At 38.9% G+C, this 25,626-nt stretch overlaps 1 protein-coding gene across 3 annotated transcripts in view; it reads left to right on the forward strand.

Moving 5' to 3' along the window:
• MTHFD2L (methylenetetrahydrofolate dehydrogenase (NADP+ dependent) 2 like) overlaps window positions 1-25,626 on the forward strand; it is a 145,956-nt gene that overhangs the window by 113,270 nt on the left and 7,060 nt on the right. For all 3 annotated transcript variants that reach the window (XM_004419173.3, XM_087434432.1, XM_087434433.1), the window contains one exon: window positions 6,282-6,407. In XM_004419173.3, the coding sequence (XP_004419230.1) occupies window positions 6,282-6,407 (126 nt within the window). The remainder of the gene's footprint in view (window positions 1-6,281; window positions 6,408-25,626) is intronic.

Genomic DNA, 25,626 nt, shown 5'->3' on the forward strand with positions numbered 1-25,626 from the left:
CATAGGCTGGGGGAAGAGAATAATAGGAAAAAGGCTATTAGATTTGTGCTGAGATTTGGAGGAATCTAAAGAGACCATTTTTAATTTATCACCTTTTGTTTGCCTTGGCCAAGAAATCTTTTAAGGGAACAATTTTGGAATCTGAATATCTTTGGATACTTCTTCAAAAACATTAAAAAATACAGGCCATTGGATGTTTGGAATTTTATTCCTTTAGTTCTAAGGCATTTCTCAAATGAACTCTTTTATTCACATCAAAGTTCCTCAGAATGGCGATTCTAATCTAAATTGTCCTTGGTGAATTGATGCCTTTTAGAGAGGTAAGTATAAGAATTTGCGATATGATGTAAATACATGTAAGAAGCAGAAGTCTACATCCAAGGGGGAATGGTTTTAGGTTTCGACTGAGGCAAATCCAGGAGACTCTAGGACTGGTCAGTTGAAAGTGCTGTACCTTGTGCCTCAGCGCCCCCGTGGCCTAGTGGCTGGCCAATCTCCAGCTGCAAACCTGACTAATTTGCAGTTCCCTGCAGACAGAAAGGTTTGGAGAGATTTCACAGACAAAACAAAACAAGATTGAGGACAGTTCTCATAAAATGTTGCTAAGTGACCTGAGGCAAAGTTTTTCCATAGGATTTTCCAAAGTTCAAAAGCCACTGTCTGAATTTCTTAGTCCTCAGGGTCAGTTTGAGGACTGGATTTATCTGATTTACCCTCATCCCCTTCCTGTGAACTTTTCCCTTATAGATATACAACAAAAAATGGCAGAGACAGGGACAAACTGTGTTACAAGTAATAAGACTGATTTCCACCAAGGATAAAAGTTCTTTAAGTGATTGGATAATCAAAGAATTCCTAAAAAGGGTTCCTTATTCATAGAAGATCAAATAAACTCAGCATTTGGGGAGCTTTAATGAAAAGAAATCAAAGTTCTGATTCAATGCAAGACTTACCTCATCATCCCAGTCAGAGAGACCAACAGCTCCCTGTCCCAGCAAGAGGTTCAAGAAGCCGCAGAGGCACCAGTCGTTTCTGAGTTGATGTCTTGGATCATGGCCAAGAGTTCTTGATTAGATCTTCATGGATCCCCAATATTATTGAATACTGACACTCCCCAGATATCGCCCAAACAATCCAGCGATAAGACAGATCTGAGTTTATGGTTACAAAAGCATGGGAGAACACAATCTTGACAGTCCCTTAGAAGCAGTGGTGCCTGGAGCTAGCTCCCATCAGCCTGAGAAGATTGACTCTGAGTATCTCTTCCCAATTCCATGTTCAGTGATATCATCTTGGCAGCTTGAAGTCAGCCATGGTAGGAATATTTATACCACAGAAATCATCAAATTTCACAAATCAGGGATTTTTTTTTCCCCTGGAGAGCTGCTTTACCTTAGTAGCGTCTTGGGGTATGGAAGCAAAGTTGAGCTATTTAGGAGATGTTGAAGTTTATTTCAAGGCAAATCTTTTAATACAGAGGTTTGATAGGACTGGGTAAGAATCATACTATAAAAGGTTAGGATTGGTGGACGCACAAGGAGAGGGTTTTGAAGCAAGAGTTTCCAAGAGTCTTGGAGAATAAACAGTCATTTGACACTGTACTGAAAAGTCAAACAGTTTGATGTTAATTAAAATGAGTTTTTCAGTAAGTTCCTGAGACAGTGAAATTACTTGCAACTATATCTTTCTGGGTAAGTTTCCTGGAATAATAAAGTCATGTTGATGAAGACAGTGGAATAGTAAAGTCATGTTAATGTATACAGTAAGCTATTTGGGTGTGGATGGTTTCCGTTCTCACATATAATCCTTGAGCCTTCAAATTATATAAGAATTAAGGATATATTTGCATGGAATTATCACAGCAAAAAATAAATAAATAAATCTCGTGGGAAATGTTCGGGTGAAATCACTGTTCATTTTTAACTTTAACAAAAATTAAAAAAAAAAAAATTTTCTGACTCCACATTCTAATGGTCTTATCTCTACCAAATATTTAAATAACTTTTACTGCTATTTCACTGTTGTCAAGTGATAAGAATTTAAATATATTGCATTTGTATGTTCTGGGAACTAAATACATCATGTCTAAGAAATTTTTCTGTGTCTTTAAAAATACAATTAATGACAAGTTTACACTTCCAATCATTTGCCTCTACAAGACAACAATGTAAGTAGACGACTTAGAGTATTTAACATCTGAAATAGATTTTGTATGTCTGCTTGTTATAATTTCAACCATTAAGTACCATTTGTATTATTTCTTTCTTTTCTTTAGTAGAATGATAGGGTTAGAAGTCTGCAAAGGTTCAGAAATGAATTAGTTGAGAGAAAAAAGAAAACATTTTTTTTAAAATTTGACTAACAAAAGAGAATGTTTAAATCATAGAATTGGAAGTCATCACTAACCTTCCCAATTCAATCCTTCCTTTACCCTATTGTGAATATTTCTAATGAGGAATAAGGACAGTATAACATTTCTCTTTGTGGCATATTTTATTATTCTTAAAATATTCTCTATATTGAGCTAAAATCTTTTCCGTTCTTTTGTTCCCTCCTTCCTTCATTCTTCCTTCTGAAAACATGCAGAGTAAATCTACTAACTATTCAGTTTTAACATATTAAAGATACTACCACGATTACTGGGTTTTGCTTTTGCTGTTAGGTTTTTTTAATTTCCTGTGCTAGGCAGCCTGAGGGTATTCAAAAATTCCCCTATTTCAGAGGTGTTGAATGTGTGGACTGGTCCTGGTCCATGACTGTTTCTTACCCTCTGGGAACCATATGTTATAGGTCCACAGCAAGATAAGGAGCTGCTTCCTTCACTGAAAAAGTCTTGCTATGAAAAAGTAAAGCTAGCTGAGTTAAACAGTGTGTTTAGTGATAGAGTTGCCTACCTTGTGGCATAAACTTGTTTTTTGTCTTGTCGCAAACTGATTGTAAACAGTTACACCAACTAGTCTGATAGCACTTGCTCCATATGACATAATTTCTTGATCTGTTCTAATCATTCTTCTCTAGACTAGCCTCTGCAATGCAACCAACATTTCCAGAGATAGTCTGCTAAAAATATAGTGGAAAACATTACATCCTTGTATCTGGACACTGTTTGTCTCAGTGTAGCTTAATAGTTATTTTAATGAGTTTTTAATCAAGTATAGCACCTGGTCAGAATTATACATTTATCCCCTTTCAAATTCTTCTTGCTACTTATAGTCTATCATTCCAAAGTGGCTACCTACTAGCTATGCTATCCAATTTTGCATCATTTGGAAATATAGATTATGCAGCTATTGCTGTGGAAAAAAAAAAATACCCCAAAACTCAGTCACGTTAAACAACTACTTTTTTTTTTAATTTCTCATGAGTCTGTGGTTCAGCTGGTCAGTTATGGTGACCATAGCTTGTTTCTTCTGATCTTCACTGGGCTTGCTCAAGCGTCTGCTGCCTTCAGCTGGTGGTTGGCTGGAGGCTGACTGGTCTAGGATGGCCTCAGCTGAAATGACTCAGCTCTCCTCCACAGGATTTGTATCTTCCAGTAGACTAGTTTGAACTTGTTCTCATGGCTATGACAGGGTTCTAAGAGAGATAGGAAGCAGACAAGACCTCTGTGAGGATCAGCCCCACCCCTGGCATAGGGAAGAGCGGAGAAAGGTGGAAAATGGACCTGGAGAAGGACAAACATAAAATAATCATCACAATGCCAATGTGTTCTTCCAAATTTTTTATAAAAAATTTGAAAATGGCACTGACAAATACTTTTCATGGAAGACCTCAATAGACCTTTTTACAGTTGCACTGATCAACTGTTTTGGAATGTTATCTAACCAGCCATGACTGTACGAATAGGAACTTTGATGCAACCCACGTTTTTCCATCATGTTAATAAAGGTTCATTGAAAAATTCTGTCAAATTTGATGCTGCAATTAAGAAATCATCTGTTGTTTTCTAAACATAAATGATCATCACTGCATTATCTATAATAGCAAAATATTGGAAAGAGTGCAGAATAAATAGCTTATTGTAATCCATATAATAAATTATTTCATATGATTTTTAAATTTCAAATAATTGGTGAAATGAGAAAATGCTCACAATTTTAATGGCAAAGTGGTAAGGTATATAGTGAAACACAATATAAACAAAATTACAGGCATCATACTTTATATTTAGTATATAAATATTTTGAAATCTTAGAGAGGAATACAATAAAAAATACACTTATTATCTTTGGATGGCAAAATTATAGTGATTTTTATTTTCAACTTAAACTTTTAGATATTTTCCAGATTTTCCACCACAGACATATGTAACATCATCATCAGAAAAAAATAAACATGGATTTAAGTTTTTTCCATTTTGTAATTGTCCTGGGAATTAAAATCAAGCTCACATTTCCCACTATTTTACACATTTGTCCATTGCCAATCTGATCTTCTCTGAGAAATTGTAGTGAACAATTACAATTAGGAGGGAGAGTTGGATCTTTCTCAAAAGCATAGTAGCTGGATTTTAATAACTATTTCATCAACATTTTCATCTTAAAAATATTCCCTGGAGCCATAATCAATGTGGGTTTTCTTTTTCTATTGGATGCCAAGAAGAAACAGGATTTTATGACTATCTTTAGAGCAATACTCAATAACTATGCTAGAACCAATAAAAAGGAAGAAGTTCTATGGGACAGGATAGGAAAGCAAAAGAAAAAATAGATGTCAAACATTGATGCCTTGTTTGTTATATCATTATGTGGCTGAGGAACCTATCAGATAGCTACATCTATTTTGGCACTGACCATTTCTTTATAGCCTTTAAATTCTTACTAGCAATAAAAATCATGTGTCACAAGGTGACGTTTAAGCCACACTGAATGCTTAAATGGATAGTTCAGAGGCTAGAAGAAAGCCTCTGACAACACAACACGTGGCCTTTTTCCTGCAAGGGATGTAGGATGTGAAAGTGAGTAAATACCTACCAGACACAATGTCCACCAGAGGCATGTGATAGAGTAGAGATGGCCACAAATTCTTGGATTCTCCTCCCACTTAGAAGTGGAGTCTCTATCCCTCCTCTTAAATCTAAGTGGATTCTGTCACCGCTTGACCAATAGAATATGACAGAAGTGATATTGTGCCAGTTTCCAGGTTCCAGTGTTAAGCAACTGACAACTTCTACTTCCTATCTCTTGGAATTCTCGCTCTTGGAATTCTCGCTCTTGGAAGCTGCCAGGCTGTGAGAAGCCCAAGCCACATCGAGGAGCCATACCTCTGTGCTCCAGTTGACAGCCCCAGCTGAGCTCAGCCAACCGTGAACATCAACTGCAGCCACGTGAGTGAGCCGTCGGACAATCGGCCTGGTCGCATCTTTAGATGACTTCAACCTCAGCCACTGTTTGACTCCAATTATATGAAAGACTCCAAGGGAGATCCATCCAGCTGAGCTCAGTCAACCCACAACCATGGAATATAATAATAGTTGTTTTAAGACACTAAGTTTGGGGATGGCTTATTAATTATTAACAAAAAATTGTAACATTAGCCATTGTTAGCTGGTACTGCTGTACTTGAAATAAAAATCGAAAATAGTCATAGAAAATAGATGGTGACATAAAATCTCTGTAGAGCTATCTTTCAAACTGGAATGGAGAAATAGTGAGTAGAACTTACTATATCTTACACCTTTTTGAGTCATATACAGACATAATGAATCAGAGAAACCAGGAAGAAATAAAAAGAAAGTTCAAGATAGCACTTCATATTTGGAGTTAATGAGATACCACTTTGTGTAAGGCAATTTACAAGTTAACCACAACCCCGAGGAATATGAATTATTATCATAATTTTTTGTTTTTATCTTTCTGCCCTCCTTCCCTCTCTTCCTTCTCTCTGCCTCCAATTTCTAAGTTGTTTTCACTCCTCTCCACTCCACCTCACTTCAGCAGGAGCTGTTTCATCTCCATAATCTCCCCATGCTCTTTACAGTACATGAAATCCAAAAGGATGCTGCTCAGGCAGGTCTCCATTTGGAGAAGTCTGGTGAGCAATCGCTAAGGTGAAAGGGCAAATCCTGGCAGGATTTTCTCCACAGAAGCCCCCATGTGCTCCCTGTGTTCTTTGGCTTGATCGGAAATCATCAAGTGCTGTTGGCCTCTTTCTTAGGAACAGTGTATTTCGTGTATTTTTTTAAAGCCATGACAACAAAAACATTACATGTATAAACCTTTGTTTTACTCCAGGACAAAGTGTATTTTCCAGAGTGTTTTACAGCTCTGTTTTACTTTCAGGTATTCCAAAGTTGATTACTTCTGATATGGTGAAAGAAGGTGCTGCTGTAATTGACGTGGGGATCAACTATGTCCACGACCCCGTGACGGGAAAGACAAAATTAGTTGGAGATGTGGACTTTGAAGGTAATAAATTATATCTCTTTTGATAAGTGAAGAAGAAGAAAGATTCTGCTTTGCATGTTTTGATAGTATAAAGAGAAACTTTCTATCTATTGGGGCATTATTATTAATCATTACACCTCTTTCCTCTGAGGGAAAAGAGTTTAATCACATTTACGTAGTTCTTTCCTTGCATCCTTCTTTCTGCCTGCCTGCCTGCCCATCTGCCTTCCTTCTTTCTATCCTTCCTTTCCTCCTTCTCTCCTTTCTTGGGAGGAAAGCACTGTTAATATTTAGTTTTAAGATTAAATTCCTTGTAGTGCAGTTTCTTAGTGAAAGAATTCAACTGGCCTTTTATAGCGGGCATTATTTTGATTTTTTGGAACGTTATCTCTGTACTTCACCATCCATGCTCTATACTCAGCCATTCAATGTTAGAGCCAGAAGGCATCTTAGGGTGTGTTTGCTAACCCTAACTATATTTCAGATCTAGACAGTTACCTGGATAATTCAAATCAACATTCTTCACTTGTGTTTTAAAGAAGATGAGGAAGAGGAGCTAGGCTAACATTTCTCTGGCCAATGATGGAGATAAGGCAGCCAATGTATAGTAATAAAAAAACAATTCTAACCCAATGGCTTATCTCTACAGATGAGGAAACTAAGCCCCAAGACAGACATGTTTTTAGATGCCTGACCCCTAATCCAGTTTTACTTCCAATATCTTTGTTAGATTGCATTCAGGTTTCAGTGTAGTCTAGGAACTTTAGATGTCTAATAAGACATGAATATAGTAAAGTAAGTGGAGATATTTTCATATTAGAAATGTTTTATATGTTAGATTGATCATTCTGGCCAAAAAGAGCAGGCCCATGTGAAGAACATCATTAGCTATAGGTATGTCTTTACAGACAAACTGAAAGGAATAGATGTGGCAGTTTTTTAAATAATTTATATTTTACATTTCCTCTTGGAATCTAATCATCAGCTGATGGTTTACCCAAGTCCTAGCATGGTGTGGAATAAAACTGAACATGCAGGCACTCAGAAGCGTCCCACGCTATTGGCCCCATGTATGCGAGATTCCAGAGTGCACCACGGACCAGATCCAGGTAGGCAATCTGAGCCTGGTGCTAAAAAGGAAAGAAAAAGAGGAAAATCTGAGGACACAAATATGCAATAATACACTCTGGGGACAGAAAGGTGAATAAGAGCAAAGTATAGATGGACCTTATCAAAGAGCACACTCCTGCCCTCATAGGCTGTCATTCATAGGGTCCCTGCCAGGGATGGAGCTTCCAGTCTCACAGGGGTGGCTCTCCAAGTGAACATATGTGTCCGTCTGAATATATGTGTGTATCATGTGTCTATATTGAACTCTTTTAGGAAATGACCTCATTTCTTTATTTCATTTTTCATGTTCAATCACCAATGTCAGATATCAATAATGTATTTGAATTTCTCAACTTGAAAGAGTCAGAATACATTTCAAATTAAAACCTGACCTTATTTCTTATTTTTTGTATTGTCATTCTGCTTCTTTTTTTTTTGTGAGAAAGATCGGCCTTGAGCTAACATCTGCCAATCCTCCTCTTTTTTGCTGAGGAAGACTGGCCCTGGACTAACATCCGTGCCCATCTTCCTGCACTTTGTATGGGATGCCTGCCACAGCATGGCTTGACAAGCCCTGCATCAGTGCACACCCGGGATCCGAACCGGCGAACCCTGGGCCGCTGCAGCGGAGCGCGCACACTTAACCACTTTGTGCCACCAGGCCGGCCCCTCATTCTGCTTCTTGATAACATTATAGTTAGCATGTGTTTATTGCAACATTACCGCACACTTATGATGCACCCAGATGGCATAGACAGCACACGATAACCAGCTCGAGGCAAGAAAAGCAGGGATGTTTGCTGTTCACAACCTTGACTGTTCTTGTGGGGCAAGCTTACCTTGCAGTTCACAGCATCTTGTAAGAGCCTTCTCTCATATGAAAGTTCATTGGTCTCAGATCATTTCCACGCATTCTTATGTTTAGCTAAGAATGTTTTTGCTCATGACAGTATTCTGAAAGCATTAAAAAATAGCATTTTGCAGTGGGTGCATATGCTTGGTCACACATAGATATGCACTTCAGTTTGCATACCACTCCGCTTGGTAGAATCTGTTAAATTAAATTGCAGTTATGTGTGTTTAAGTATTTAATGAAATAAAAAAGGAAATGACAAAGAGAAACAAAGCTAAAAGATGAACAGGAAAGAGCATTGGGCTTGGAGACTGAAGAGGTGTTTTTAGACCTAGTATTGTAACCCGATCACTTTGTAATCTCTCTGGCCATCAGTGTTGTTATAAGTTAAATGATAGCAATGGCTCCTTCCAACTCTAATGCTTGGTGCATCTTGGACATTCAACTGAGTGCTACCAAATGATGGTGTACAAACATGGAAACTTTTGGAAGGTCAGGTTTTTCTGATCCTGCCATAAAATAAGCCCATATGATTGATAATAATACTCTTGCTACTCTGCTAGTTCACGGAGCCGGAGCCCTAAGGAAGATCTGGACTTGGTAAAGAAGGCCTTGCCAGCGAGGCCATGACTCAGCCACCCAGAGGAGCAGGCAAGTGATAGGTTTTGACATGTTGCTCTTCAGGTTGTTCATCAGGACTTAACTTGAGGTGAGGGATGATCCCTCAGCTGAGAGGAAGGAACTTTAACTTGGGTTATGCCACAAAACTTATAGGTAGTGTTTGGCTGCAGATTGTCACAGGGACAGTGTGGCTGCTGTGTGCGTATCGGTGGAAGTTTCACTATAACTATAGCCAAGATAAACAAAGCGGATGTAGGTAACATCAAATGCTGAAGTAAACTGTCCTTGCAGAAATCTTTGGCTCACTAATAAAGGAAACAGGACGACCTATTTCCAGTAGATTACTTTGATGGGAATGATTTGTAAAGAATAATTTTATCAATTACCCCATTTGGGGAATATCAGAAATATGTAAATAATTGAAAATTCAATGATTTGTAAAACCAAGAGTTAGTTTATCTATTTTTTCTAAGAAAATACAGATGCCTACTTGTAATCTTCTACATTATTAAACGTTTTGGCCAGTTTTGAATCAGGCTCCTCTCTAAGAAGAGTGATATTTTATATCAAATACACCATGAGCATTGCATCACCACTTGTTATGGTTCTTGACAGAAGGAGACATAAAAGCACCCTAAATATTTCTTTTTGACTTTAATGTCAGGTTTTTGTTTTGGTTTAGATATAATTTCCTCCAGAGCGCATCTTTCTTCATCTACTGGGGTTTCTTGCTCTCATTTTTTTCCTCTGTTCCATTCTCTTCTTCCTTCTTCCTCCTCCTCTTGAGCCCAGAGTAGAACAGAATAGCCCTTCCTGAGCTGACAGCATTGTGCTGTGGTTAGGACTAGAGAGGAATAATAGTTCTTGTCCCTCCATCACTCCTCCAATAATTTCCTGCCACCTCAGTCACAAGATTGCCAGTATTCTTAGAGAGACGGCTGGCAGTCTAGCAGAAAATTACATTGAGAGTAAGGAAGGTGTGAGAGGCTTTATTACATGGGGAGACCCTCTTCTCAGGTCATTTGCAATTGTTCTTCATTTAGTAATAATAGTAGCTAGTGTCTGAGAAGTACTCACAACGTGCTAGGTACTGTTCTCAGCCTTTTACATAAGTTATTCCTTTAATTCTTACGATAACCCTGTAGGGTAGGTATTGCCATTATCCCCCACTTACAGAGGCACACAGAGCCTGGGCATCTTGCCTGAGATGATGTAGTAATGGGGCAGTGTGGGTTCACAGCTAAGTGCTTGGAATTTTTACCCTCTATTGTCTCCACAATCCTGTACTTCACTTAGCCAATACTTTGCTTTTGGGACATGAAGTTAGTTCGTTTATCCCCCCCACACACACACAAGGATATGTAAATAGCAAGTCTGAAAGGTGCCTGGACAACAGTATTGATGTACAGCTGTCCTCACTCTGCATGGTTCTGATGTGTATAGATTTCAGTTACCATGGTTTAGCTAAATAACACCAGTCCCCCGATGAAGTGGTTCGAATTTCAGTGTGCATCGTATATTAACTGTAATTACGTAAAGTGCAGACTTCTCTGCTAGCTCTTCAGTCCACAAATCATTGTGTAAATAAATGTGCATTGTGATCTGTGATCAATCACATTACTTCGTTCAAAATCTGTTGGTGGTTGGTCATGGCATATCTGCTATTCAGTTTAGACAGCAAAGTGTGTAATTCTGTTGACTCCTTGCCTCCCAGTGATAAACCACATGACATATAAAAATAGACCATGGAAAGGGAAAATTGCCAGCAAAAGACTGAAAAGTGATAATGCTGAAAGTGAAATTTGAAATAACTGACCATGGATGTTGATAATGCCACTATGCCATTTGAGAGACTCTAGATATACAGCCAGAGGAACTGAGTGAAGGCAAACTTATTGACATAAACGAGGAAAGTGGTTGTGACTAAAAGGACGACAGTATCTCAGAGGAAGTGACACTGACACAAAACTGCACATTAAAGGAATTCTCAGAAAAATTTCCTGACATTGGAAGGGCAAAGACAAAATGTTGGAAGCCAATCCAAACTTAGGAAGGAATCTGACGATTCACCAAGGTGTAGAAAAGATGCTAACTCCAGATCATAAGAAATATGACCAGAAGACAAGCACCGTTCAAACTATTCTTGATAAGATCTTTACATATAAATAAAACACCTTAATTCTCAATGTTTCTAGTGTTTTAAATTATGGTGTACTAAGTAAATATTAGTTTTACTATTATTTTCACTTCCCTACACATTTATAAACCAGAGTAAGAGAGTTTTAAATGTTTTGACGTTAAAACACTAAACATTTTTAAAGGTCATTGCACAAACATAATTTGCCCTGTTGATTAAGATTGCTTTGCACCATTTCAGCTCGCACAGTCATTTTTATGGTCTTTCACTACTGTGAGAAGTGAACACTGCTTATATTTATCTTCATGTCCTATAATAGTCGTGAAATTAGTGGTCATATAGTTCAAATTCATATCCAATGCCATACTCATCTCTACCACATGATTATTCAGTTCTATTTGATTACAGTTTCTCAGTGTCACTACCCATGTAGGATGTTTAGTGTGGGAGGCATTGTTTGCTTAGCACCTTTCCTAGAGAATCCACACTTGTGCTTTTCCTCGGTATAGATCCAAGTTAGCCTTCCCTGCAACACCGTTCCTCTGTGGGTGCTTTGGGGAATTAATAGGGCCTTAAAGTTATTACTAAATTGAAGTGCTATTTTTTTCGTATTGATCCTCAATTATAGAACTGAAGATAGTTCATCATTGCTTCCAGCCTCTGACAAATACTTACCATTCCCTTTCAATAACCTGAACATGCCTCCCTCCTCCAATTTAAGACATTAAAAGAAGAAACAGTATTTAAAAGCATCTGCGATGAAATTATTTTGTATGTCTAAGAATTATTTTTCATTACTAATAATCATACAATAAATAATCTATCTGAAAAATTTAGATTTGCTATATAGATTTAAAAAAATAATAGTGGGACATATCTACTTTCACCTGGAATTTCCTTTAATCATTTTCTTTTGGTAACTTTGAAAGAAACTTCATACATTTCTGACAAAGAAGGCTGTATTCTCATAAGACAGAAACAAGAGATTATGTGGTACGAGTTGTTAATTGCCTCTTCTGAATAACAACCTGGAAAGCAGTCTGCAGTCCTAGACTCGGAAGCTAGTAATTACACTGCTTGTATGACAGCAGTTCACTGAATGGATTTGGTCAGCTGAACAATCTAATGAATGACTTCCCGTGCTGTTAATTCAGCTAACCTTGCTCACATTTGGTGAACTCTCAGGCCTCATTTACACCTCATAGCTAACCCACAGATGCTTCTATAATCTTTGGAAGCCTTAACAGCTTTGCTTCAGTTTTATGATGAATTCTGCAGAGATGGAGGTGCAGTGAAAGGAACTAGAATGTCTGCTCATTATTCCCTACCATCTCTCCTCCCTGTCTTCCATCCCTGCCCATGTCTCTCCACTCACTGGTCTATACCAAAACAGAGAACAAAATAGTGCTGGGAGAACTGGTGAAAAGGAAGTAAAGAGGTAGGAAGGAGGGGGAATGTGTAGGCACTTTTCTCAAAATCAAAATAGGTGGGATTAATGTCTAAGAGTGATTCTCTCTGCTGACTATCCTATAAAGTTATAGGATAGCAAATAGAAATTATAGAGATAAGTCTAAAGGTACATTATATTGTTGAGGAAACTTATTTAAATTATAAAAGTAAAGAAGCCATATATTGTGGAAGAGACTATGTAATCCTCTGACACAACCAATACTTTCCAGTAGTTTCATGGGAAGCATCTTTGCCATAAACACCTTTGCCACAAACATTTTCACCAAATAATTGGCCATAAGGAAATTTTGCTGTAAAAGAGAAAACAATGAAAAATAAAAGAGAGGGGCTGGCCCCGTGGCTTAGTGGTTAAGTGCTCACGCTCCGCTGCTGGCGGCCTGGGTTCGGATCCCAGGTGCGCACTGACGCACCGCTTCTCTGGCCATGCTGAGGCCGCGTCCCACATACAGCAACTAGAAGGATGTGCAGCTATGACATACAACTATCTACTGGGACTTTGGGGGGAAAATAAATAAATAAATAAAATCTTTTAAAAAAAATAAAGAGGGACATTAGAAAAGATAATGACACATGAAAAATTAATATCAAAATTAAAAAGACAATTACAAAAAATGAAAGGACAAAATATTTGAATACATTTAAAATATGTGTAGATTCATGGCCATACTGCACAAATAACTGATTTTATTTTGTGGCTTTTGTACCTAAGCACTTGGCTTCGAAGTCTTTCATTCATAGTATTATACATTTTTTTTGCTTGTTGATTCTTTTTCTCCTTCGGCATCACATTTGCCATAACTTGATAAACCTTGGTTTTGACTGGTCACTTTTTCTTTTTCACTAAAACTTTTTCCTTCATTAAAAGAGGTATCAGTTTCCAAATACTAGGATGCGTATTTGTAACTGAGCTTTGTGTTGCGTTGTGTAACGCAACATTGTCACATGTCCGGTGATGGACGTTCCAAAGTTCTATGGGAAATGTGGGAGGGTGACTGTGCTCTCACCGAAGGATCTGCAGAAACTGATATGTTATTGTATTCTAGTATAGTGTGCAGTCTGGCTTTACACTCTCTTATTTCACACTACCAGTAAGTTTTATCACCATGGAGACAAAACTTGGAGAAATGAAACCAAAAACTGTCAATCAGTCAAATTTTATCTTTTATGACAAAATTGTCTTAACGGCCGATTAGTTAGTTATGTGGCAAAAACGCTTATGGCAAAGGTGCTTACAGAGAAACTACCTAGAACCACAACCAATATTTTTTTTTACCGTCGTTGCTTCTAGGTAAAATGTTTTGTGTATGCATATTTTATATAGACTGAGGAATACATGACTTATACACTTAAATTTTTATCAGTCATTTTCCATGTTGAGGTCCTAGTTCATGGTTATGTTTAGTGAATATATCATGGTTTGCTTCACTCTCTGTCTCATTAAATGCTTAAGTTGTTTCCATTTTTACCCCTCTTAAGTCTCATGCTAGCATATAGGTTAAGCTGCTATAACAAAGGGACACCAAAATACATTAACTCAAACAAGATAGTTTCACTCTCTCCCATAAAAGTCCCAAGTTAGTCAGGCAGTCAAGGGAGTTAGGCAGCTCTGTTTCATTCAGGGATACTGGTTTCATCCATTTTACTAGTAGTATTGGTTTGCTAGGGCTGCCATAACAAAGTACCACAGACTGGGTGGCTTAAACAACAGAAATTTATTTCTCACAAATCAGGAGGCTAGAACTCAGAGATCAAGGTGTCGCCAGAGTTATTTCTTCTAAGACCTCTTTCCTTGACTTGTAGATGGCCATCTTCTTCCTGTATCTTCACACTGTCTTCTTTCTGTACACGCCTGTGTCCAAATTTCCTCTTCTTATAAGGACATCAGTCATACTGGATTAGGGCTCACCCAAATGACCTCATTTAACCTAAGTACCTCTCTAAAGACCTTATCTCCAAATACAGTCACATTCTGAGGTACTGGGGGTTAGGACTTCAGCACATGAATTTTGGGGGGAAATAATTCAGCCCATAACACTGTTCCACCTGAGCATTGTTCTCATCCACATCATTGAGATTGAATTGCCTCCCCATCTGTTTTCTTCCATAGGAAGGTGAAAGAGAGACAAAGGTAAGTGACTTCATCTTTAAGAAAATTGATGCAGGTAGATGCCTGCATCACTTCTGCTAGCATCCTCTTCACCTAAACATAGTCATATGGCCATTCTGAGTGGAAGTGAAAAGGATGCAGAACCCATAGTCTTTAGATGGGAGACCATACTTTGGATGAATAATGATCCACTCTGTGCATAAGAACTTGAATCTCTCACTTGGGGAAAAAAAAAAAGAGAGAGAGATTTCTTGACTGAGCATCCACATACCATTCAGTCTATCCTGAATTCACTCAGTTGTGAAAACCCCAGGGACAATCTTATCATTATCTGCTTGCTTTTTAGTCAGTTTCAAAGCTTGCTCCACTTGTTAACTCTTTCCTATGGGGTTGGTGGATACCTAGTGTCAGTAAAGTCATACTTGGCTCAGATCTTGCAGTGTTAACTCTGAACTCTCCGTAGGTTAGAGATATGTAGATTTGCAATAAAATTTGTGTAGACTGTACAACTTCATCAAATTGTCTTCAGTTCTAACTAAACTCGTTTTTATTATTCAATCATTGGTAGAGACTAGACACTTTTTGACCACTTCATGCAATGTTGAAAATATCAAGTCCCTTTGTGGCTCCTATTTTTCACCTGTCCACCTTTACTGACCTTATTTTCAATCTCTTGATCATTAGTGATGTTTGCGGTATAGCCCTTCAAATTCACTAGGCCACACCTTTTATTGAAATGTATGTCATGCAGTATGCTCAGCAGATGGAAAAATAACAAAGGGAGCAGGTCTAGAGACCAGCCTTAGCCCAGACACCATCTGCAACAGGTCCTGAGCAGGAAAGGCTTATGAGTTACCACCTATTTTGAGTGGGCAAGAAAAAGAGACCAACAAAGTGAGACATGGCAGGAGAGCATGAGGCCCTCAGGGTGGTCTGCTGGGAGGGGAACCAGCCAGGTGGGGTCCCTGAGCTTCCCTCTGCCCCTGCTGGCCTCACTGTGGCATACAACTGGCCCCAGGTAACCTGCCTCCTGAGCAAGGGCACCCAAGACAGGTCGGAGGTGAGGCTGGGACACCAGAGAGATGGGGTAGCAACTGAGGGCAGACCAGCCATGCCTGAATTGGGCTGTGTTGGCCAGACTTTCCAGGGTGGAAGTCTGCAGTGGTCCCAGGGCCCCTGGCCTCGAGAGATGTGGCTCTTGCCCCTACCATGAGGCTCTGCTGGAAACCAAGGGCCTGTGCTGGGCATAGCCCGCAGAGCCTTTATTACTGGGGCTAGTGGTAATTTAAGGCAGCCCGAGACATGGAGGCCCAGGTCATACCTGCAGGAACTAGGAATAAGCCTACCAGAAAGCCCCAGCTGCTGTTCCTGGGCCCAGGGTTACACAGGCCCCTCAAGACCCCGGGTGTCTCCTGGTTCAAGTACTAAGGTTATTATGTGTATGCCCAGTCAGGCACTGAGTTACCTGCTCCCACCGTGCAGATATATACCCAGAAGTGGGATTGCGGAATCATATCGTAGATCTGTTTTTAAGTTTTTGAACAACTTCCATACTGTTTTCCATAGTGGCTGTACTAATTTATATTCCCACCAACAGTGCACAAATGTTCCCTTTTCTCCACATCCGCACCAACACTTGTTATTTCTTGTCTTTTTGATAATAGCCATTCTAATAGGTGTGAGGTCATATCTCACTATGGTTTTCATTTACATCTCCCTGATGATTAGTGATGTTGAGCATCTCTTCATGTATCTGTCGACCATCTGTATGTCTTCTTTGGAAAAATGTCTATTTAGATCTTCTGACCATTTTTAAATAGGATTGTTTGGTTTTTTGCTATTGAGTTGTATGAGTTATTTATATATTTTGGATATTAACCTCTTATCAGATATATGATTTGCAAATATTTTCTTCCATTCCATAAGTGCCTTTTTATTTTGTTGATGGTTTCTTTTGCTGTGCAGAGCTTTTTAATTTAATGTAGTCCCACTTATTGATTTTGCTTTTGTTGCTTGTGCTTTTGGTGTCAATTCCAAAAAATTGTTGCTAAGACCAATGTCAAGGAGCTTCTTCCCTATGTTTTCTTCTAGGAGTTTTACAGTATCAGGTCTTATGTTTAAGTCTTTAATCCATTTCGAGTTAATTTTTGTGAGTGATGTGAGATAGAGGTGCAATTTCATTTTTCTGCATGTAGTTATCCAGTTTTTCCTGCATCATTTATTGAAGAGACTATCCTTTCCTCATTAAGTGTTCTTGGCTCCCCTGTCAAATATTAGTTGGACATATATGTGGGGGTTTATTTCTGGGCTCTGTATTCTGTCCATTGGTCTATGTGTCTATTTTTATGCCAGGACCATACTGTTTTAATTAATATAGCTTTGTAGTATAGTTTGAAATCAAGAAGTATGAGGCTTCCAGCTTTGTTCTTCTTTCTCAGGATTGCTTTGGCTATTTGGGGTCTTTTGTGGTTCTATACAGATTTTAGGATTGTTTTTTCTATTTCTGTGAAAAATGCCATTGGAATTTTGATAGGGATTGCATTGAACCTGCCTGCATTGTAGATGGTTTTGGGTAATATAGACATTTTAACAATATTAATTCTTCCAATCTAAGAGCACAGGATGTCTTTCCATTTGTTGTGTCTTCTTCAATTTCTTTCATCAAAGTCTTATACTTTTCATTGTATAGATCTTTTAGTTCCTCAGTTAAATTTATTCCTAAGTATTTTATAGTTTTCCATGCTATTGTGAATGGGATAGTTTTCTTTCTTTCTTTTCCAGATATTTCCTTGTTAGTGTCTAGAAACACAACTGATTTCTGTATGTTGATTTTATGATTCAGCAATCCCACTTCTGGATATATATCCAAAGGAAATTAAAACGGGATATCGAAAAGATATCTGCATTCCCATGTTTATTGCAGCATCATTCACAATAGCCAAGATATGGAAAAATCTAAGTGTCCGTCAGTGGATGAATGGATAAAGAAGATGTGGTATAGATATATATATTTGTAACAACATGGATGGACCTTAAGGGCATTACGCTTACTGAGATAAGCCAGACAGAGAAAGACATACTGTATGATCTCACTTATATGTGGAATCTAAAAGAGCTGAACTTGTAGAAACAGAGAATAAAATGATGGCTACCCGAGGCTGGGGGTGGGAGAATTAGGGAGGTGTTGTTAAGGGTACCAACTTGCAACTAGCAGATGAATAAGTCCTGGAGATCTAATGCACAGCATGGTGATTATATTCAAAAACACTGTATCATATACTTCAAAATTGTAAAACACTAGATCTTAAATATTCTTACCACAAAAAGGAAATGATAATTATGTGGCGTGATAGAGGTGTTAACTAAAGCTATAGCAGTAATCATATTGCAATACATAAATGTATCCAATCAGCATGTTGGACACTTCAAACTTATACAGTGTTAAATGTTAATTAATCTCAGTAAAAAAACTTTTAAAAACCACAGTGCTCAGGATCTTAGGTTCAAACTGGGACACAGTGGGGACTGGTGCTGCCTGGCTCTCTGCTCCTCAATGCCCTGCTAGCCCTTTGGGGCCTCCCATGGGGTCCTGTGTGCTGCCACTGCAGGGCACCCTGACATGGATAGGCCAGGAGGGTGATAGGGCCAAGAGCCCTCCTGGAGATTGGTCACCTTGCCCTGTAGGTCGTGGAGAGACACAGGGCCGGCACTAGCTCACTGAGCTACTGCAGAGAACAGTGTTCATGATGGAGTCTGTGCTTGCACTTGGGGAGGGATGTGTGGATGGGGAAGGGGTGATCCTAGAGAGAGAGGGAAAGAAAGACCCTAGCCCAGCTACCCTGGGACAGCAAGGGAAAAGAGAAAGGCCAGAGTCTGGGCTGGTCTGTCTGTCCACTCTCAGGCCTACAACCTGCTCTTTTCTTAAACTGCATCAGAAATGGGACACCCCCCAGCCTTGGAGGGAACAAAACAGCTGAGCCCATCTGCCAGCGATTTCTTCCTGACCCATGATTCCCAGCTCAGTGGAGGCCCAGGGCTTCTCTGTCCCCTCACAACAGCCCTTTGCAGACAAAGCTGGGGAGGCGGGTGGGAAGGGGAGGGGCTGCCCACGGCCCTCTCAGGAATTCCTGGAGGCCAGAGCAGGGCTGGGAGAGGAGGGGCTGCAGGAGGGGGTGATGGGATGCTATGTGTCAGGCATTGTTATAGGCACTTGAGATACAATAGTGACCTAAATAGGCAAAGCCTTACCCACAAGTACTAACATTCTGGTGGAGAAGACAGATAATAAACAAATACATACATATCCATATAATATATTAGGCAGCATTTGGTGTTCCAAAAATAAAACAAGATAAGGGTGGCTAGAGAATTATAGCCACTTAGAAAGTAGCCAGGGAAGCTCACTGCTGACCTGAACAAAGTGAGGGAGAGAGCCATGTGGATATATGGGGAGGAACATTCCAGGCACGTGGAGTAGCACATGTGAAGATTTTGAGGTGCAGCATGCCTGGTGGCTTTGATGAGTGGCCATAAGGCCATTGTAACTGCAACAGAGTAAATAAGGGGAAAATGGTGGGAAGTAAAGTCAAAGAGGTAGCAGCAGGGGTGCCACATCATATGGGACCTGATAGACCATGGAGACGAATTTGGGTTTTGCTCTAAGTGCAATGGAAAGCCATTGGAGGCTTTGGGGGAAAGAAATGACACTTGACTTGATTTTAACAGAATCACTGTGGCTACTGAATGGTGAATAGACCTTAGAGAGGTAAGAGAATAAATAGGGTACCAGTTAGTAGGCTATAGTAATTATCCAAGTAAGAAATTATCCAAGATGCGGCGTGGGCAGGGTGGTAATAGGTGAAGGTGTTAAGAAGTCGTTAGATAGTAGATAAAATTTAAAAGGAGAGTTGGAATGATTGGCTAAATGATTAAATATAAAGAAAGAGAAGATCAGTTATGACTCCAAGAGTATTCAAGTAAGCAAGAATGAAGGTGCCAGTTGCAGAATCCTTTTGAGATGAGCCTGAAAGGATCAATGAATTTCCCCCTAAGTATGTGTATATATAGGGTAGAGAGTGGGCAGAGGAGGAAGGGGGGTCTTTCTGGGTGGAGGGAACAGCAGATCAAAGGCAAGGAGGAAAAATCACAAAAGGCCTAATATACTCAATAGTAAGCCCAACATTGTTTGTTTGAATGAGGGAAGTATGATATTGTAAAAAATCGTGAATTGTGCCCCAAATAGCTGGAGCCTTACCTTGCATTCTTCAAAAGAATCTCCACTGGACAGGAAATCTCGCCTACAGCAAAAGGGACTCTATAATTTGGGACTCTATCTGGTCAGAATTATTCCTCAAAATGCCAACCCAATAGTCAAAACATGAGGAAGGAAGACAGTCTAACATTACATAGAAGCCCAGTATCATTCTTCTAAGAAACTACTAGAAATGGAACTAAAACTCCAGTGCTTTTAAACCAGCTTTTCATCTGTATTTTCTCTTCTTTTACTGTAGTCACTTCCAGGTGTCTTGTGTATGCCCCATACTCTACATTTGAAACCTGAGAGTTACCTTTCACTCAGTGCTCTTTTTATATTATGTCCCACCTTTCATAAAAGATTATGATTTGGAGTCAGGCTGACTTGGGTTTGAATCCTAGCTCTGTTGCTTAAAACAATTATGATCTTCAGCTAATCACGTCACCTCTCTGAGACTTGATTTTATCATCTGAAAAACTAAGATAATAATACCTATCTTATAAAGTTGTTATGAAGATTAAATGAAATAATCATCTCAGATGAGCTAATGTATGTGACTTGCTGAGCATAATGTCTGGCAGAAAACAGTGTTTGTGTGTGTTTGTGTGTGTGCACATTATTCACCTTTTCTCTCCATTCCCACTTCAGTACTAATCTGGAAATATATAACTTCACATTTCAGTTACCACCCTGATCCTCATTACTTTTCTGGCCTCAACTCTCTTCTGGTCAAGCCTGTTTTTCACCCAACAGTCATATGAATTCATTTGAAAGTACTCATGCTTATCCCCATCTTCTCCAAACTCCTACAGCAGGTCTCCTCTGCCTCGCTCATTTTCTCTTAATCCTATATTACCTTGCATTTTACTTAGTTGTTTGCAACTAAATTGTATGCCTCTGTCAGGTAAGCTTTCTGTCCTACATTTCTTTTGTATCTCCATCCCACACCAGGTCTCAGCCTCCTTAGTCATACCATTGGTCATTCGTATGATCATCCTCTGTACTTACAAATCTCTAGTGTTGCCCTCACATTACAGAAGTAATTCCTTAAACTTGCCTTAATGGGAACAAAAGCTCCCACTCAAGGTGGCATCAAACACATTAATCTACAACAACCCTGATCCAGTAATGATACACCCATTGAGTCATTCATTGATTTACTCAGCACATTTTTCTCACTTAGTACACATTTGAGGTACCGGGGATATAGCCGTCCATGAGATAGACAAAGTCCCTGCTCTCATGGGACTTATATTCGCCAGATTATGTGTCAAAGTCAGCTTCTTTTGGAAGTAGTTTTGACATTACTTACTCCCGAGTGTGTGTTTGACAAGATGGGAAAGTAAGAGTGGATGACCAGTTTCTAAGAATATAGGACTGTTTTTGAACTATATCACTTTTATAGAACTATTAGTCTGTGATGTTGTAAAGAACCAAATTAAAGTGACCCCCACTGACTCCCCACCAACTCAGTTTTCAGTGTTAATCATTTAATTTGATGATGTATGTCTTAGTCAGTTCAGACTGCTATACCAAATTACCATAGACTGAGTGGCTTAAACAACAAGCATTTATTTCCTACGTACAGTTCTGGATGCTAGAAGTCCAAGATCAGGGTGCCACCATAGTTGAGTTCTGATGAGGACCCTCTTCTGGGTTGCAGTCAGCTAACTTGTCATTGTATCCTCACATGACGCAAAGAGTGAGAGAGCTCTCTGGGGTTTTTTTATAAAAGCACTAATCCCATTCTGAGGGTTCCACCCTTATGACCTAATCACCTCCCAAAGGCCCCACCTCCTAATATTTCACATTAGAAGTTAGGATTTCAATATGTGAATTTAGGGAGGACGCAAACATTCAGTCCATAAGAATATGGTTGATTAGTATGACTCAAAATATCAACTTTTTCTGGTAGATGATTACAAAGTAGCCCAAAATTCCAGCTTTGGTAAAAGAGAAGACCTAACACTTTAACCCAGAGGTGATCTCTTCCAATTGTTTTGAAAAAGTTGATGGAAATTTGCAAAAGCCTCTGTTAGAGAGACTATTACTAATACTGTGGTCATAGCGCCTATGCATGTCATTTCATAAAACAGGTAGAACCACTATAGGTCACTATGAGGTCTCTGTCATCACTGAGCCAACTGCCTCCATTGTTGCCTACAACATGGACAAAATGCTTATTGTGAAGCCCAGGTCTTTGAAATCAGGTCAACATTTAAAGACTTTCTTTTTAGTGGAATGTACTTGGCGTTGAATGATCTACCTTTATAGAGAAGAGTTAAAGTTGAAGTATAAAAAGGACATCCACAGGAACAAGAGAAGGGCCTGATATCTTTCTTCTTCTTTTACACTTAATGATGAGAGTTTTTTTGTAGTTGTTTCTCAGGGCCCCATATTAAAATACAAATACCTATAGGAGGGAAATTTTATCTCCTAGTATCTTGGGTTGGTTACAGCAGACTATTGACATGGAGGCCCTGCTAAGACGTTAGAAGAGGACTCCAAACAGCTTATCTCATTTACAGATTTGCCACTCTGTGATAAAAATGTTCGGTTGCTTCAGCAGAAAGGATTGGAGAGAATGACAGGAGTCAATGATGATTTTGTTTTTTTAAACAAGTCATGAAAGGGAGATATTTTTAGTCATTTTGATAGAGCACTAGAAATATAGCAGTAATCCCTACTCCTGCCCACCAAAATGGAAACTGGCAATAGCTGACACCATCCATGGTCAGAAAGGAGGTTCCATAGACAGAGTTCACAGAGAGCAATTTCATATTTTCATCAGGTGACTGATTTTCTGTTTGGCTCCACCGAATGCCTTCTGAGAAGTATGAGTGGTATTTTTAGGTATTCACATCTATGAAGTGGGTAGCTGGATATATATCGATTTGATCTAATATAAAGAGAAAAGGAACTAAAGCAAAAAATCAAATAAAGGCTTAGCTACCATACACATACAGATAGCATAGTAAGTAGGTGAGGAAAGTCTTTGTAAGTACAGCTCACCAACCTAATGAAGCCAACACAATTTTTTCAGAAATGTGGATCAGAGTCGTATACTTTCGTACCAATTAGAGCATTAATCCTCTCTGTACCATTACTGTCCCACAGGATGCTGTGATAACGAATGTCTTAGTATAAACAGAAAACATGTAGAAACCCCAGGAATCAGACAACCAGATAAATGCAAGAGAAAGCATAATAAGTTGCCTCTGGGGCACCTGAATCCTTGTTGCCTTGCAAGAGTTCAATGGTGAGCCATTACCTTGTCAAGGAGCCCTTTACTCTCTCTGGCTCAGCATGCTTTTAAGTGTCATTTTTATATCAACCATTTGAGAAAGTTGAGTGTTTTGCATATTACCTCTTGAGTCATACTATTTCTCCAGTCTTATGCCAGTCAGGTTTTTCTGGTTGTTATTCACGAACTTCATTTTCCTGAAGCTTGTCTCCTGTTCATTATAGGGGATATGTTTGAGAGGTCATGCCTAAATGGCCTGCATTTAGAAGCATGGGAAAATTCTCCAAGCATTTAATTTAGACAATTACACATGTATACTCAGAGGCTGAAATTCACAGAAGAGGAACAAGAAATTTTTCTTCTGCTGTCTTGTCACAGATAAGGAATCATTCCTTTTCCTTTAGGGGAAGGGAGTGGGTTTTAAAAATTAATATGTAGCATTGTTGGAAATCTGACCTAAGCCGTAGAGTACTTCCTTAAAAGTGACAGAGAATTGTACAAAATACAAAGGAAAATAAAACAATACTACAGAAACTTGAGACATCAGTTCCTCTTCCTCCATGCAAAAATAGATTTATAAAGCTCAAATGTATTCTTTGACTTTGCTAGAATATATAATTTCTAAACCATACTAGCAAAATTAATTCTGTTGAGGTATATCTGGAAATTCCATTATTTGAGAGCTTTGGCATAGTATATGATGTATTGAAGCAGAAATTCACTCTCTGTCTAAGAATTAGTGAGTCTTCCTACAGAGTATCTTAGATGAGAGTTTGGATTATTAAGCCAGGCCCTGGGAACCTGGGAACGTAAAGTTTCCAGAGGAAATGATGACCAAACACACAAGCCAGAGACACCCTGTCATGAAGCAGGGTTGACGGTGCCAAATGGTTAATGATCACATAACTTCTTCCTTTATTCTTACCTAAGTTGTTAAAGGGCATTTTAATGTCCCTTATGTTGCTATTAGTATCCTTTATGAGTAATCTTTCCACGCCTTGTGACCACGTGTCACCCCTGGATTTTTTTGAGGCGCACACATAAACTGAACACCAATTTCTTCCATCATCCTTGTCATCACTTTAAATTTTAAACCTGAAATAATCTCTGCTCCACACCTATCATTCTTATCCTGATATTGAAAAATGGTTGCCTTTAAGTAAAAATAATGAAAATGATGTCAAGTCAAGCCTGTCTTAATTCTTCCCTTTAGAAATCTGAAGCTCATAACAGGAAAAAAGTAGCCATCCACATAGCGAAGAAAAGAGAACACAGCAGATTAGATATATATTCCAGGCATAAAAAGGATTTCTTGGATAATAATTTAATGACATGTAAGAACCTGAAACATTATGAAAATATAACACGAATTTCTCCTTTAATTTTCTTCTGAAAATTATTTAGCAGTACACATTTTTCTCTCCAATTTCTCATCTTGCAAAACTAGCTATTCCTTAATATATAAATAACCAAATTTATTCACAAAAGACCTTCTTAAAAGCTTATTCACCCAGAACACAGTAACTACAGCTGCCATCACCCAACCTAAGTTGCCTGACCCCTTACCTCAGGGTCACGCAGCCCAGGACCACCTCCCCAGCCTCACCCTGTCTACTTTCTGTTTTCACCATGTGCTTCTGTCATAATGAGCTTCTTTCAGCTCCTCCATTGCATCAAATTCATTGTCAGCTCCAAACTTCCTTTGCTTTTACTATTGTCTATGTCTGCATTGCATTCTTTCTTCTTTCTCACCCCCTCGGGCATCCATAAAATCTTGAAGCTTTTCTGTCACTTTACAAATATTTCTCTGACCCCCATATCTGATTTCTGTTCCTCTTCCAGGTACTCACACAAAAATTTATTCCTATCTTAGCACATCTCACTTTACATTGTTAATTTTGTGTTCTCTCTTCCCTCTGCCCCAGATGATAAACTCATTCGTTAGAGAAATGTGCAAACACAGAACAGCCACTTTCCCCATTTGATCTTATCCTGCCTCAGAATATATTTTTTTTCCTAATTTTAAACATAGTTTAACCATTGCTCATAGGTTAGTATCAAAAATTTTTAACATTGTCTGCTAGGCTGTCTGTGACCTGGACGTTTCCATGTCATCCCTTGCAATGCTTCCCCTTCACTCCTATCTTCAGCCACATTGGCGGCCTTCATTGTTTCCAAGAGTTCATGCTCCTTTCCTCCTGAGGGACGCGTCTTTCCACCTTCATCACAAATATTGTTCCCCTCACTCCACCCTCTCCATTTCACCTGGAAAAGTTTGATTTATCCTTCAGGTTTCTGGACTTGATGTAGATAAATGCCACATACGTACACAGTGCTCAGGCTCAGTTAGGTCCTCCTAACAGTCACAGTTCAGTAAATATTTTGTTTGTAGCACATTTCATAGCCTTCACTCAATTATTATTTAGGTAATTATATTTATAGTA

This window comes from Ceratotherium simum, chromosome 8 (assembly GCF_057802395.1).
Source record: "Ceratotherium simum simum isolate JZ-2026a chromosome 8, ASM5780239v1, whole genome shotgun sequence".
In the NCBI taxonomy this organism is placed as follows: Eukaryota; Metazoa; Chordata; class Mammalia; order Perissodactyla; family Rhinocerotidae; genus Ceratotherium; species Ceratotherium simum.